Below are 16240 nucleotides of genomic sequence, written 5' to 3' on the forward strand. Positions count from 1 at the left end.
TATTAGTATATAATCACATAGATTCTCTGAAAAACTCTAGAATATGAAAAATTAGAATTTGAAGGTTTCTCTCAAATAGAGAAAATTTCTCTTTGCCAAACTATTATTTTTATGTTAGACTTATACTGGTAATTCCAAAGTTGCTTTCGTTAAAGAAACTATCTTCAGAGTAAAAATTCTGTCAATAATTCTGTGCTAAAAGGAAAAATACTATACTTACAGCTACAACAGCTTCGGCTACTCCAGTCAACACAGCTGGCCTCAGAGAATGCAGCAGAATCTTACTCTCAAGTAAAACAAAGAGCAGCAATGTTGCACAATTCTCAGGACCCAGATTCATTAACAAGGTGCTAAAGTTGGCTCCACTAGAAAAAGAGAGAAAAAGAGATGATTATGAACTATTTTGCTAAAACATGTTAAGATATGCTTATTAAATTATTTCCTATATATTAACAGAGTTAGAATCTAGTGTTAACTTCAAATTCTGATTTAGTTATCACTGAAAAGTCGCAAATCTAATGAAATATTTAACAGAATGATGCAAATTCATCCCTTGGTAACAAAGGGGTATTTATCAGGAAATATATTCCTGAAGATGAACCATATGAACAGACTCAAAAGAATGGAGATAGGGGTTTGGGGGTTGGGAGGGAAGAACATATACAAAGGCTTGTCAGATTCAAGAAATTGAAATAAATCTATTGTCACTAAAACACAGTAAGGGAAGGGATGAAAATAGCAAGAGATTATGCCACAATAAAAATAACACAATTACGTTTGCATTCACGAAAGAATACAGTGGCTGCAATATGAATAAAGAACTAAAGGGGGGGAAAAAACAAAGACGATCAATTGATAGGTACTTAAGTGGTCCAGGGGAAAGATCATGCTAGCCTAGACAAGTGATGCAGATGAAGAGAAGCTAATAGATTTAAGACATTTCAGGAGGTTACAATCAGTTCACCTTGAACATGCAGTTATGAACTGAATATAGGGAGGGGAGATGAGAAGAAAAGGAAGGTATTCCTTACATCTAATCTTGCAACTCTCTTAAGTATCCTATTTTTTAAATGGCCCCACCATTCATCAAGCTATCAAAGTAAGAAACATTACAGCTATCCTTACATAGTTTGAAAAAATAGCACTTTCTTATCCTAACCCTTAAAATGTTTTAAAGCATTCTGCTCCAAATGGATAAATATATTCTTTTAGATAGCATTAGTTACCTTAATGGTAAAGGTGTGGAAACTGGCTGTGATAATATTAGCGCATCATGGACGGATAGCTTAAAAAAAAAAAAGATAAATAGATAAATTAACCAAGCCAATTTTGAAACCTAAACATTTAGATCATGGATAAAATGGAAAACACTTTCCTGTGCAGACTAAAACAACAGTTTTGGAAACATGTACTAAGATATAAAACAATAGCTGTATTTACTCAGAAGTACTGTAGTAGTTCTTTTTAACCAAATTGTTAATTCAATTGAATTTTGATTCAGTTAATTAGTGAAAATGTAATTACCTTAAAATTATGAAATAATTGGTTTTTAAAAGCCTCAAATTTACATGCTGGTAAGCAGTTGGAAGTTACTTAAAACTTATTAATACAAGTACATTCAAGATTAATATTTGACTTAATGCTATCATATCACATATAATATTGATAACATCTTAGAAAAACTTTTTTAATTGCTTGCCTCTATAGATCAGTGCTACTCAAAGTGCCAATTTGCAAACCGTTATGGGTCCAGGAAGAGATAATATATAAATGGAGAGCAAGCCATTAAGAAATTTTTATGGCAATCTGACACTGCCCACACATCCAATATCACGATCAGTGAACTTATGTCTTTGAACAGGATATAGACTTGTTCATATCTATACAGATCTCACATAGTAAGTTCCATATGTCACAAGCTGTATACTTATGTAGGTCTGCCACAGATTGGAAATTTAAAAAAACATAGTCCTTTAACATAGATAGTTTGAAGAGCACTATTATAGACAATTTCACTTTTACTTTCCAACCTTAACTCATTTCATATTTAATATCAGTCACTCCCATATTAAAAACATGCCCATAATTCTGGGTTTTAAGTTATGAAAATCAGCTACATCAAGTCTATACATGAACCAATGTTGATAATGTCATGAATCAGTAATTAAAATTATTCCAATTCTGTACACCCAAAATTTAAAAAAAAAAACAGTACAAAGGATGTTTAGTAAAGATAAAAATACTGGAAATTCAAAGACTTTATGCATGCATACTACTCCATCTCAAACCAAAAGAGCCACAGAACCCCCACTCTGCAATGACAATAATGAACATATCCAGGGCTCCCCTCAAATATACTCTTTTTTGATTACCTGTACAAGGATTCTTGGTCTTTGTGGTGAAGGAAAGGGAATATTTTGCATAAAATGTGAAATGTGCCTGGAAAAAAATTGGAAATAAAAGTCATAATTACTTTGCTAAAATGCTTCATAGATTTTTTTAAAATCTTAAATATCATTATATATCTTCCCAAATATGACAAAGCCACTTACCTAAAACTTATCCTAACTAAATAAATTTAGTGTAAATAAATGTACTCATCCTACTACTTCTGAAATGCACAACGTATTTCTTGATTTAAAGTCCACATTATCCTCTATTATTGCCAGAAAAATAAGAGTAACATGAATATGATTTTCATGAAAGAAGCAAATTTATATTGCCCTGATTATCAGTGCCAATATGGGAACCAACTAACTGATAGAAAAAATTAAAACTAATATAGAATTTAATCCTAATAATTAAATATTAATTAAATATAAATGTAATATAACTATTTTACTATAACTTGGGGCAAACCACTTACCCTCTCTGTTTTCCCACCTAAAAATAATGCTTCTTACATTTCTCCAAAGTTTTAAGATCCTAGAGGCCACTAAAAGGCAAAGTATTACTTCAACTGATAAAACATTACATGGATTTTATTTTCAAAAACTATTTATGAAAACTTAATTTTTCAAAAGATTGCTATATTTTCACTCACATTAAATTTTCATTCAAACTATTTTAAGATAATCTGAAGGTTGAAAGTTAAATCTAGAATTATGAATCATTAGATTGTCATTCCACGAGTACAATCTGAAAGTTGAAACGATATTTCTATACCAAGGTGTGATAAGTTTATGCACAGTACTTTACTCCCAACTTATCCACTAAACTAGTACATTTTGATGGTACTCTATCTGCTATAATGGAAAAATTTTCAAATTGTAACAAAAATCTATGTCTACACGTATATATAATAGATTTCGACCAAGCTCTTGACACCTCTTGGTTTGTTAGTAGGATACATAAATTATTTACTATAATAAACAAAGGTCAATGTGCCATTAGAAGTCAGAAAAGACATGGCTTTCAAAAGACAGAGGCTCCACGTATATCTTTCTTACTCACAAAAGATTTCCATGACAAAGGGAATTCTAAATAAAAGGGAAAACATGTAGAATTCTGCCAACACTAAAACCAAAACCTCACTTTTAACATAAATTTCTAAATAAGCTTAGAGATGTTTTACAGTTAGACTTTGGAATGGCCACTGGTATGACTGAGTGTGTATATATGTGTATATCAACAGCTACTTTTCTCTTCGTTATTAGAAAATGAATAGGAAGAACACACAGTACAATGTATGTAAGTTTCTTCCTCAGCTGAATTCTCAAAAGAAAATTTGGTCATCCTCACCCACCACTCCTCAATTTTAAATTCAGTCAATGACTCAAATAAAAAGGGAGCAAGTAAAAAGTAGGGTGACTGTGACTCTCCTTCCAACTTTGCTGCTTAAAGTCAGGTAAAGAATGAAATAAATATATATCTACACACACACACACACACACACACACACAGTTTTTCCAGCAGACATCTCTTTCATCATTATACATACTTTTCAATGGGAAGAGGATGTGGTCCAGACACAGAAAGTTTGTAGATAAACATGAGAAATTTTCTAAAAGCTTCAAAAAAAGGCCAGTGTGAGAGTAAACAAATGCATTTGTTTGAATTGATGGATTTGGAGACCATTTTTCTCTCCACAGGTGTCAATAGGCCCAGCTGCATAAGCTGTTTCTCTGTTAGAAGTTCCCAAGAGTAAGGCTCATAAAACTGGATGGCAGCTCCATATACCTACAGAGCAATAGAATTCCATTATAAGATTTCAGGGTTGTTAAAAATTAATTTCTCTTTTTCTCTTATTCCACAGAAATATTTGCTTAGAATGCATGACAGATAAATGAAAAGAAATATCTTGACATTGCTGATGGGAATATAAAATGGTGTGGCTGCTGCTGAAAACAGTTTGGCAGTGCCTCCAAGAGTTAAATAAAAAATAACCAAGAAAAAAAAACAAAACAAAAAAGAATAACCGGATGACACAGCAATTCCACTCTTAGGTACACAAGTATTCCCTGCTTTTTGAAAGTTCACATTATGCCACTTCCCTTTTATAAAAGACCTATATTAGCACCTGTTTACACTAACAGAATTAATACAAAGAGGATTTTCACTTTTATGAAAGAAGGCAAAAAGCAAAAATAGCATTCAGAAAAAAAAATAGCATTCGGCATTTGTTTGGCAGCCAGCAATATAGAAGCAGTACGCACCCCAGCAGTGAGAGTAGTATCACCAAGCTCCTTCCTGGGGAACCACACTCATCATCTCCACATCAAGCCCCCACACTCTGAACTGTATCTGTGAGTATCTGTGCTTTATTTCGACTTATTTTGTGCTTCTGTTTGCAAGATGTGTCCTAAGGTATCAGAAAAGCCTAAGAGAGCTCATAAGGGTATTATGCTTAGCATAAAATGGCATGATTAAGCGTTTTGATCGTGAACTAAAGACATCCTACGTGTGTTGAACTTGCCTAGTCCATTTGTACTATTTACACAAAGAGAGAAAGAAATTTGAAAGCTGCCAAAGTTACTATTGGTTCTGTTAGTAGCAAAGTGGTCTCCTTTAGTTGGCATCCAGTAATGGATACAATGGAAAGTCTATTATTTGAGTGGATTGATGGGTGTACAAAGCATGGTGCGTATTTATCATGTCATCCTGCTTTTACTATATATATGTTAGTGTTGCTTTAGGTTTTATGTGTTACTTGGTATGGTTTGATAGGTTATTTGGGGGATTTGGGAATGCTCAAAATTTTTTCTATATAAATTAATGGTAATTGTTTCTTCACTTTACATCATTTTGGCCTGCAAAAGATTTCATAGGAACACTCTACTTTTGGAGAGTAGGGGAAACCTGTATATACCCAAAAGAATTCAAAAGAGGAACTCAAACAGATATTTGTACACCAATGTTCATAGAGCAATATTCACAACAGCCAAAAGGTGGAAACAACCCAAATCTTCACCAACAGATGAATGGATAAACAAAATATAGTTATATACATGCGACGGAATGTTATTCGTCCTTAAAAATAAATAAAATTCTGATAGCTACAGCAACATAGATGAACCCTAAAAATACTATGCTAAGTAAAATGAGCCAGACACAAAATATTATATTATTCCATGTATATGAGCTAATTGAACAGGCAAATTCGTAGAGACAAAAAGTAGAATAGAGGTTACCAGGGACTTGGGGTGAGGTGAGGAAAGCTTCTGTTTAGGGTGATGAAGAAGTTCTCAAACCAGAGAGTAATACTTACATAAATCGTAATATATATCATATATATTATATATGATATCTTAGTAATATATATCATATTAACCCATGTCCTTTTTTTAAAAATATATTTTTATTGATTTCAGAGACAAAGGGAGAGGGAGAGAGAAACACCAATGATGAGAGAGATTCCTGCATGCCCCCTACTGGGGATCTGGCCCACAACCGGGGTATGTGCCCTTGACCGGAATCAAACCCAGGACCCTTGAGTCCATAGGTCAATGCTCCATCCACTGAGCCAAACCGGCTAGGGCAACCCTTGTCTTTATAGATACAACACTCGCAGATACAATTATTTCAAAGTGATCTCAGAGGTTTTCTAACAAGCATCTCAATGGGGCTTTGTTGTTCTCTACTTGTCAAATTTGGTAACTCAAGTGTTTGAAGATCTTAAAATGTTCATTTTATTTACTGCTTTCAAATAACAGAATCGTTAAATGATTATTAAGTTAAAAAGTTAGCTTAGTTGTAAGCAATACAGTTAATATATGGCCTTCATTGAGTGAGTATTTCACTATATTTCAGATACTACACTGGATTTTAACCTTCATTATCTTGAATACAGGTTGCAATCTTGTAGAATGAGGCTGCCAATGTATTTTGTTTGAGCCACAAGAGTCAGCTTTGGTTAGTTATAATTTTCAATAAAATTGCCTATTTTATCAAATTTCCTAAGAAATTTTTAAATTTCTACTACATCTGCAGCTTATTTTCAAAATAGTATTTATTCCGGATACCTTTTTTATTTTAAATTATCATTCTATGTCATTATTACTGTTTATAGATCTTTTTAATTTTTTACTATTACAAATAAAGCATGTACTTGTTTTTGGAAAATGTATACATTCACATCTCTTGGGATATGCTCAGGAGTGTAATAGCTGGGCCACAGGGTTGCTTCTTTTCCTTGCTGATAATGTAGAAGTTCTACATTTACTTGATATAAGACCCATTCTGAAAACATATATCGCATTATTTTCTCTCAGCTTGGGCCTGCTTGTTCACTTTCTTACTGATATCTCTGAATGAATAAATATTCTTAACTCCAGTGAGGTCTATTATTCATCTTCTCTCTTATGGCTAGTGCTTTCTGCATGCTTTTAAACTATCTTTGCTTTCTCCCTCCATTTTAATATATTATTTTTCTTCGGATCCTTGTTGTTGAGAAATTAGCCAATCTAATAGTTGTTCCTTTGAAAGTAAATGTCCCTTCTTTCTGTTGATTTGTGTTCTGATGTTCCCTATACGAATAGAGGTGGTTTTTTTTTACTTTTTTTCTACTGAAGGTTCCGAGCGTATCTTGAGTCTAGACTCAATTGTTCATCAAGCCTGGAAAACTCTCAACCAACCACTAGCTCTTTACATGCTGCCTCTCCCTTTTCTGATCTCTCCTTCTAGACGTCATTAAATGTCTATGGTTGTTCTGATTCTATGCTGTACATACTTAAACTTCTTTTATGCTTTATGTTTTTCTGTACTACATTTGAAGTAACATATCTTCCACTTCATTAATTCTGTCATGTATGTCTTCTCTGTTGTTTAAACTACTCACTGAATTCAACTTTAAGAACATATTTTTTATTCCTACACATTTGATTCTTTTCTAATCTGTCTATTCAGTTTTCAAAATATCCTGATCTTTCTTTGATGCTTTGAGCCCCTCTTTTAGGGGTCTTGGATCATTTCAATTATATATTCAATCTATAATATCCTTCATATTGCTATTCTTTCATTTCAATATCTTAAAAGATCTAATCCAGCTTTGTATTACGAGTCTTGTTGATTCTTCCTACATCTTCTAGCTTTTATTATAGTCTCATTTTATTTTATTTATCTATTTAAAATAAAAAGAGGAAAGGGAGAGAGACAGAAACATCAATGATGAGAGAAAATCATTGATCAGCTGCCTCCTGCACACCTCCTACTAGAGATTGAGTCAGCAACCAGGCTGGTGTCCTGATTGGGAATCGAAGAGTGACCTCCTGGTTCATATGTCCGCACTCAACCACTGAGCCACACCTGCTGGGTTATAATCTCATCTTAAGGCTTGAGTTTTTGGGGTGTCTCTCCAGAAAGACTTTATATTACTTTCTGTAGAAGCTTCAGGGGTATCGACATCCTGATACCAATTTTCAGGTTGACCTTTCACCTTTCACTGCAGTACAAATTTAATCCAAAATGTATTCTGTCCAAATAATGCTAACATTCAAATAAAAGTTAGGCCCAGCCAGAGTGGCTCAGTGATTGAGTGTAAACCCATGAACCAAAAGGTCACTGGTTCAATTCCCAGTCAGGGCACATGTCCAGGTTACAGCTCAATCCCCAGGAGGCAGCCAATCAATGATGTTTCTCATCAATATTTTCCTCTCTCTATCCCTTCCCCTTTCTCTCTCTAAAAATCAATAAAAACATTTCTTTAAGTTAGGTCATATTAATCACTTAATAGGATTAAAACATGAACAAAATAGGTCAAATAAAAGAGGAAAAAACTATACCTTTTCAGCAGAAGAACCTGTCAGGACAAAAGTTGAAAAAACTGGAAGTGGGTATTTGGTTTGGGGATCCCAACATTCAATAGTAGCTCCCATAGGAAGGCAGAAGAGAGGTACAGATTCTGAGAGTGGAAATGACTCATAATCATCTTCCGGATATCTAAAAATTAAACCTTTTGGAGAAAGGAGACAATGATAAATTTTTCTAAATAGTTACTTTTCCATAAAGTATATGTGATATATTATTAGGATATTTTAACAGCAAACTTCATGGAAATATTTGTGTGAAATTTCAAAATCAACTTTTCTCTTGCCATATCAGAAATTTTACTAATTTAACAAATTTACCCTTTACTTTTTGAACTATGGACTTTTAGTTCATAAAATATACTTAATATACTAGTTAAAACTCTATAGGATCACAAATCTTAATGCATTTTCTTCTACATACTGCCAACATCTTATAGGAATGGTAAGAAACACACAGGAATATTTACCAACTATTTCAGTTAGTCTTCTATAAAAAATTCAGGGAAGGAACAAATATTATGAAAGAATGCCAAGGAAACAGAAATTATCACAGTCCCTAAACTCATCTTGAGAGAGAAGCAGTATAAAAGGCATGCAACATGAAAAGTAAATGAGATAGAAACCCTTGTGACTGAGTACAGAGTATGTGAGACCAAGGAAGTAGGGGGAATTCTGAGAAGCATAACATAGGCCCTTCATAATCAAGTAGCTACATGTCATTAGTTCGTTAGCCTCTAGCAGACCACATCCAAGATAAACACCTGAAAATCAGTAGCAGATTTTTGAGTGCAAATTTAATCTTCAAAACTCTGTATTTTAAAATACATGTCTTATATAAAATACCTGAATACTTTCACGCTTGTTTCTGTAAGATTTTTTAAAGTGACACTCTCTCCCCACCAAAAAAATATTTTTTTAAGAAAATCACACACAATCAACACATTACAGCAATGTTAACAGTATCACATTTTTAAATGATACTGAATTTGTAATCATTATATTATAAATTAAATAGTTTAATTCATTAATATGTCTTTATGAGGAAAATCAACATTTTTCAGATATAAATTTGCCTAATTTCTTTGAAGTAAAACTTAAAAATATTGTGCATGATCAAAATGTATTTGATTCTGCTTATTTTCACAAAGAAGTATTCCAGTATTTCTCTTCTATTTACAACTGGAGCATACCTGTATTTTCAGTTTTTATCCCACCATACCAGCGGGATGAAGAGGTCACACTTAAATCTTTACAGCCCTTGACACTTTACTGTGCAGTAAGAATGTGGCGATAGATTTCTCAAACACTTCATGGCAGAAAAGTTTCTCAGGCCCTCCTGTCCTCCATATAGCTGATTCTTTGCAACAAGGGAGAAAGGAAGCAAGTCCACCTTTCATGGCAAGTAACATGTGGTTTCAAATCAGACACAAAGAGATAAGAGAAGGAAATATAAGAAGTAAAGATGCAATTTGACACCTTTCTGATTGCCAAAATATAAAAGATCAGAGAGTAAGCACTTTTCCACTGAACTGTTAAATCTATTAGTATAGACTAAACACTTGCATGTTTATTCCACAAATGCCTGCTTGAGATGAAAGTTTCTATTTAATTAACAACACTTTTGGGGAGACAATATTAATATATCTTAAAATGTGTAATGTATTTAAGAAAAGTTATGCCTTTACATGCTAAAATTACGGGTAATTCCATTTATGAATAGGTCAATTCCACAAACTACATAAGGGAGCATATACTACCTTTCCTAACCAAATATTAATGTGCAACAATAACTACAGTAATAGAGATAATTTTTTTAAGTTTACTTACCAGCTTTATATGCTATTGAATTAGAAGCAGGTACAGACTTCTTATAACACAGAAACACACTGGAACCCCACTGTAAAATATAAATTAGGTTTTAAAAAAGACAAAATAGAAAAAAATTTCATTTTCTTGAATATCTTTTAAAGATTCTGATTATTTATTCAGGGAGTCTGTTTAAAGCATATGTTTACCAAAACAGACGATCTATAATAAGAGTTTAATACGTTAATTAGACCAGACGTCCTTCCGGATGAAGCTGGGGTTGCGAGGGAAGCCCGGGTCCCGGGTGCTTGAGTCTAGACTCAATTGTTCATCAAGCCTGGAAAACTCTCAACCAACCACTAGCTCTTTACATGCTGCCTCTCCCTTTTCTGATCTCTCCTTCTAGACGTCATTAAATGTCTATGGTTGTTCTGATTCTATGCTGTACATACTTAAACTTCTTTTATGCTTTATGTTTTTCTGTACTACATTTGAAGTAACATATCTTCCACTTCATTAATTCTGTCATGTATGTCTTCTCTGTTGTTTAAACTACTCACTGAATTCAACTTTAAGAACATATTTTTTATTCCTACACATTTGATTCTTTTCTAATCTGTCTATTCAGTTTTCAAAATATCCTGATCTTTCTTTGATGCTTTGAGCCCCTCTTTTAGGGGTCTTGGATCATTTCAATTATATATTCAATCTATAATATCCTTCATATTGCTATTCTTTCATTTCAATATCTTAAAAGATCTAATCCAGCTTTGTATTACGAGTCTTGTTGATTCTTCCTACATCTTCTAGCTTTTATTATAGTCTCATTTTATTTTATTTATCTATTTAAAATAAAAAGAGGAAAGGGAGAGAGACAGAAACATCAATGATGAGAGAAAATCATTGATCAGCTGCCTCCTGCACGCCTCCTACTAGAGATTGAGTCAGCAACCAGGCTGGTGTCCTGATTGGGAATCGAAGAGTGACCTCCTGGTTCATATGTCCGCACTCAACCACTGAGCCACACCTGCTGGGTTATAATCTCATCTTAAGGCTTGAGTTTTTGGGGTGTCTCTCCAGAAAGACTTAAGACAGTTTCAAAAAGTTCAGAATTCTGCCCTGACCAGTTTGGCTCAGTGGCTAGAGCGTCGGCCTGTGGACTGAAGGGTCCCAGGTTCGATTCTGGTCAAGGGCATGTACCTTGGTTGCGGGCACATCCCCAGTAGGGGGTGTGCAGGAGGCAGCTAATGGATTTTTCTCTCTCATGGATGTTTCTAATTCTTTATCCCTCTCCCTTCCTCTCTGTAAAAAATCAATAAAATATATTTTTTAAAAAAAGTTCAGAATTCTGTAGTAATCCAGAACTACCTATATTTGAAAGAGACAGAAAAAACTAGAGTGGACACCAGAGTCCAAACGAGGAAAGACTGGGGTCACTGGGGTGCTATAAGTCATTACCTCCAGAGGCAAACCTGTCCTAATAACCATAGATGCATCAGACCTCTCTACCTATACCACATTTAAGCTAATATTAGTTTGATATAAACATACTTTTCAAAATAAATCTGATCCAATAGTAAACTTTAGTCTTATAAAACTAAAAATCAAATGTATATGTTCAATTTTCTTCTTCATTAGAACCCTTTTAAAAAATAAGTATGTATGGGCTTAGTGCATAGAGCATCGGCCTGTGCATGGAAGGGTCCTGAGTTCAATTCTGGTCAAGGGCACATACCTCAACTACAGGCTCCTCCCTGGCCTGGGCCCTGGTCGGGGCACATGCCAGAGGCAACCAATCAATGTTTCTCTCACATCAATATTTCTGTCTTTTGCTCTCTCTTCCACTCTCTCTAAAAATCAATGGGAAAATATCCTTGGGTGAGGATTAAAAAAGAATAAATTTGTTTAAAAAATATATATATGTAAAGCCCGGCTGGTGTGGCTCAGTGGTTTAGCCTCAACCTATGAACCAGGAGGTCAACAGTGCAATTTCCAGTCAGGGCACATGCCTGGATTAAGGGCTAAATCCCCCAGTAGGGGGTACGCAGGAGGTAACCCATCAATGTATCTCTCCCTTCCGCTCTGAAACCAATAAAAGTGTTTTTAAAAAAATAACTTTGTAAATATCGCTCTATATAAAAAGCTAATATGCAAATTGTCCCCTCGGGATTTGACCAGGAGACTGGGAGTTCGATCGCTTGCTATGAGGTGCGCTGACCACCAGGGGGCGGCGTGGAATGAAGGAAGGCCCTGGCCAGTAGCCTGAAGGCCCCGATCGGCCCTAATGGCCGACCAGGCCTAGGGACCCTACCCGTGCACGAATTTCATGCACCAGGCCTCTAGTTTAAAATAAATACATATAAGAAAGTCCCCATCCAGACTCCCTGCAGTTATCCTTAAAAAAAACACACACACAAAAAGACCCACACACCACTGAAACCCAAAAGCTAATTAAACCTCTAATTAGCATAACAAAAGCAACATTAGCATGTGGCCTCCCCGCCCCCAAAAAAATCCTGGCTTTAAGTATCTACTTTCTGAATGAATTATTCTAAAACATCAGATAGCTAAAGATTTTTAAATTATTATGTATCATAAAAATTAGAAAGCTAAAAATCATGAAAATATAAACTGAGAGTAAATTATATGCCCAGTAATCAATGGGAATCCCAAAAATTATCCTTTTTTTAAAATATGAAACTTTATTCTTACCAATCCACAATTTAAGTTTTTGTCAACTTTGCAGAAAGTATGAGGAGGGGTTTCTCCTTTACTGGTTACAATAACACAGATATCAGTTACAGCCAAGGAATTCTGGGGCCGAACTGGAGAAGCCCTTCGATAAGTGATAAAGATTCTTTGTGAAGTAGGTGAACTATTATTGACATTGGCACAGCGACCATAGGGTGTGGCTTGGATCACTTCACATCCTGAAATAAGCCTTTCTTTTCCTTCATATAGAACTCTGCATGACAGGGAGGAGAGGAATAGAAAAGTAAATAAAGTTCAGTTTAATGCTGGTTTTAATTTTGGAAAAAATAATTGGTCTCTTCTATTGTTTCCCAAATCTTAATTGCAAACCAAAACTAAAATTATTACTTTGGGAATTATCTCTTTACTATTTTTCAACAGCTAGCAGTACAAATAGGATCAAATAACTTGATTTTTTTTATTGCTTATTACAAGAAGCATATGAAACAAGAAAAGGGCAACACTGCAAACATGCTCAGGTCAATTCCTAGAGAACAAGTCTTCACATATTTTCACAAAATTTTCCTTCATAATTCCTATCAAAATTTTACCCTTAAAACTCCTTTATTTATTGGATGAGTTAATAAAAATATATCTCCTCATGAGGTCATGAATCAGCAACTTAATATGGTAAAGATTTTTAAATTATTATGTATCATAAAAATATTTCCCAAACAGATCTACAGAGTTAACACAGTTCCTATATAAGTCCTAGATGCCTTTTTATGTAGAAATTAGCAATGTGTCCAAGTTCAAATGGGAATGGAAGGGAACCCATACAGCCAAAGCAATCTGGGAGGGAAGCGGGACAAATTTGGAAGACTCGTACTCTTCCATTTCAAAACTTAACTTCTGTTACCTTTTCTGCATGTTTGAACACAAAATAAAAAATGCTGGAGAAAAATATTCATTTAAAAGTCAATGAATCTAATCAGTGGAGAAGATAAGAACTTTGGATAGTAGTCTGATTCTTTATCTTAATAAACATATCTGACATATCCTAGCTAATAAAAGGGTAATATGCAAATTAACCATCACTCCATCACAAAGATGGCAGCATCCAGTCCTCTCAGTCACACCGGAGTCCCCCAGTCCTGAGGGAGCGGCCACTGAGAGCAGGCACCGTGAGCGGCCTGGTGGAATGCTTGCTTTGTTGCCACGGCAACAAGGCAAGCGTTTCACCCCAGCTGCGGAGGGCCTCTGGGCCACGGATGCAGAGCAGCCAGGCCCCGCAGAGGGCTACTGGCGCGCGGAATCGTGCGCAGGGCTATTAGTAAGAATATATTATCCTGCCCTAGCCAGTTTTCAGTGGAAAGAGCATCAGCCTGCGGACTGAAGGGTCCTAGGTTCGATTCAAGTCAAGGGCACATGCCTAGGTTGCAAGCTCAATCCCCAGTGTGGGGCATGCAGGAGGCAACCGGTCAATGGTTCTCTCTCATCATTCATCATTGATTCTATCTTTCTCTCCTTCTCCCTTCCTCTCTGAAATAAATAAATATGTATTTTTTAAAAATGAACTGTAGAATAAGAATAATTTAAAAAAGAGAATATATTATCCTATTAAATTATACTTTATAGAGTATTTAACATTATGAGGGAATGTCAAATCTTATTTTAACTTAACATACTTTCAGGAAAAAATGTATTATTTTTGTAAATATCTTATCTCAGTTTATAAATCAGCCAAAAAGGTCAACAGTTAGACAACAGTGTTTCATATTTAAATGAGGTAGGTGCTTGTCTTATAGTGGCTAATAGGTTTTCCAAACCTCACCAACGTGCTTAAGGGGCGAGGGGGTCGGGGGGACAGAACAGGTTAAACATTTAGGTCACCAGATATTAACAATTATTTGATCTGGAGAGAAATATTTACTATCATGATTAGCTAAAAGACAACCATACACTCTAATAAACCTCAATCAGAAAAATACTGTAACAGAAATTAGATGCCTTGCCCTAGACAGTTTGGCTCAGTGGATAGAGCGTCGGCCTGCAGACTAAAGGGTCCCAGGTTCAATTCCTGCCCAAGGCACATGCCCTGGTTGCAGGCTCGATTTCCCGTAGGGGGTGTGCAGGAGGCAGCCAATCAATGATTCTCTCTCATCATTGATGTTTCTATCTATCTCTCTCCCTTTCTCTCTGAAATCAATGAAAACAAATATATTTTTTAAAAAGCAAAAAGAATATGGTTCCTTAAATATTAAAAAAATAAAAAGAAATTAGATGCCTTAGGGAACTGCAAGATGTGTATAGCTACTTGCAACCTGAAAACATCTAAGTATAATTATCTAAGTTATCATTTTATTTTTAAATTGTGCCACTGAACCACAAGCAACAACAATCTTTTAGAGATTCGCATCCTTTCTATTATGACTGTAGAGTGAGGGGTGGGGGGATGTGAAAAGATGGCCTTTAAAGGATGGCTAACAGAGGGAACAGTGAGGGCTAGAACCTAAGTCCCTGCCTGGTTTTCCTTCAACTGACATGGATATTATCAACATTTTATTCTATAGCCATCCTTCTTTATATATTACCTATGTTCTTAACACAACCCATAGAGAAAATTGTTAAAAACTGAGAGTAAATCCATTACATGTCCAGAACGACTCCACCTCAATCAATAATTGGTGTTCACACTCATTTTAACCTCCTTTTCCCTTCTCAACGGAAAAGCCCCTCCCATTAAAGGCTAATCCAGTCATCTATGCTGCTATTACCCCTTTAATCTGTTTCATAATTTTGTTCTGTCAAATACTATCTCTTACTACTATATATCAGCTCTTCCTTCTTAATTGGTTCTTTCCTTCAATATAAAGATGTTCAAAGTTATTTATCCCCTGGGAGAAAGGTTAAAAAACAGCCCTTGACTCTGCATCTCCTCGCCCCTCAGGTGTCCTAAAGCATTGCTTCTGAGGATTTTGTTAAAGTACAGATTCTGATTCAGTAAATCTGGTTAGTGCCTAAGATTCTGAATATCTAACATGCTCACAGGCCCTATAGACAATACACCTTGAATAGCAAGATCCATAACTATCTTCTCTTTTCCTTAAAGTCAAGCTTTCAAAAAGAAGCCTCTATTACTCCAAGTGCCAATCATTTTTCAACCCTTTCTAACCTGGCTCCTGTAACCAATGATCCTATAAAGTTGTATGACTACTATTCTAATTGCACTGACTTGAAGGAAAATGATGGAGGCTAAACAGGGTGGATACTAAAGGAGTTGAAAGGGTGCTGCTGAAAGGTCAATCTTTTAGCTTTTGAAATTTAAACATAATGAGGTCCTTAGGCCAGGCCTGCGTGGCTCAGTGGTTGAGCGTAGACCTATGAACCAGGAGGTCACAGTTCAATTCCCGGTCAGGGCACATGCCCAGGTTACGGGCTTGGTCCCCAGTAAGAGGCATACAGGAGGCAACTGATCGATGATTCTCTCTCATCAT

The 16240-nt window shown here is 35.2% G+C and overlaps 1 protein-coding gene across 3 annotated transcripts in view; it reads right to left on the minus strand.

Moving 5' to 3' along the window:
* The window catches only part of DENND4C (DENN/MADD domain containing 4C), a 90569-nt gene that overhangs the window by 68966 nt on the left and 5363 nt on the right, over positions 1–16240 (minus strand). For 2 of the 3 annotated variants that reach the window (XM_005879953.2, XM_005879952.2), the window contains exons 2-8: positions 12765–13017; positions 10074–10143; positions 8220–8389; positions 3941–4179; positions 2373–2439; positions 1227–1285; positions 221–365 (exon numbers count right to left, since the gene is read on the minus strand). In XM_005879953.2, the coding sequence (XP_005880015.1) occupies positions 221–365; positions 1227–1285; positions 2373–2439; positions 3941–4179; positions 8220–8389; positions 10074–10143; positions 12765–13017 (1003 nt within the window). Of the gene's footprint in view, positions 1–220; positions 366–1226; positions 1286–2372; positions 2440–3940; positions 4180–8219; positions 8390–9436; positions 9637–10073; positions 10144–12764; positions 13018–16240 lie in introns of those variants that run through there. The other variant, XM_014528096.1, reaches the window with a different exon arrangement.

Source organism: Myotis brandtii, unplaced genomic scaffold (assembly GCF_000412655.1).
Source record: "Myotis brandtii unplaced genomic scaffold, ASM41265v1 scaffold618, whole genome shotgun sequence".
In the NCBI taxonomy this organism is placed as follows: domain Eukaryota; kingdom Metazoa; phylum Chordata; class Mammalia; order Chiroptera; family Vespertilionidae; genus Myotis; species Myotis brandtii.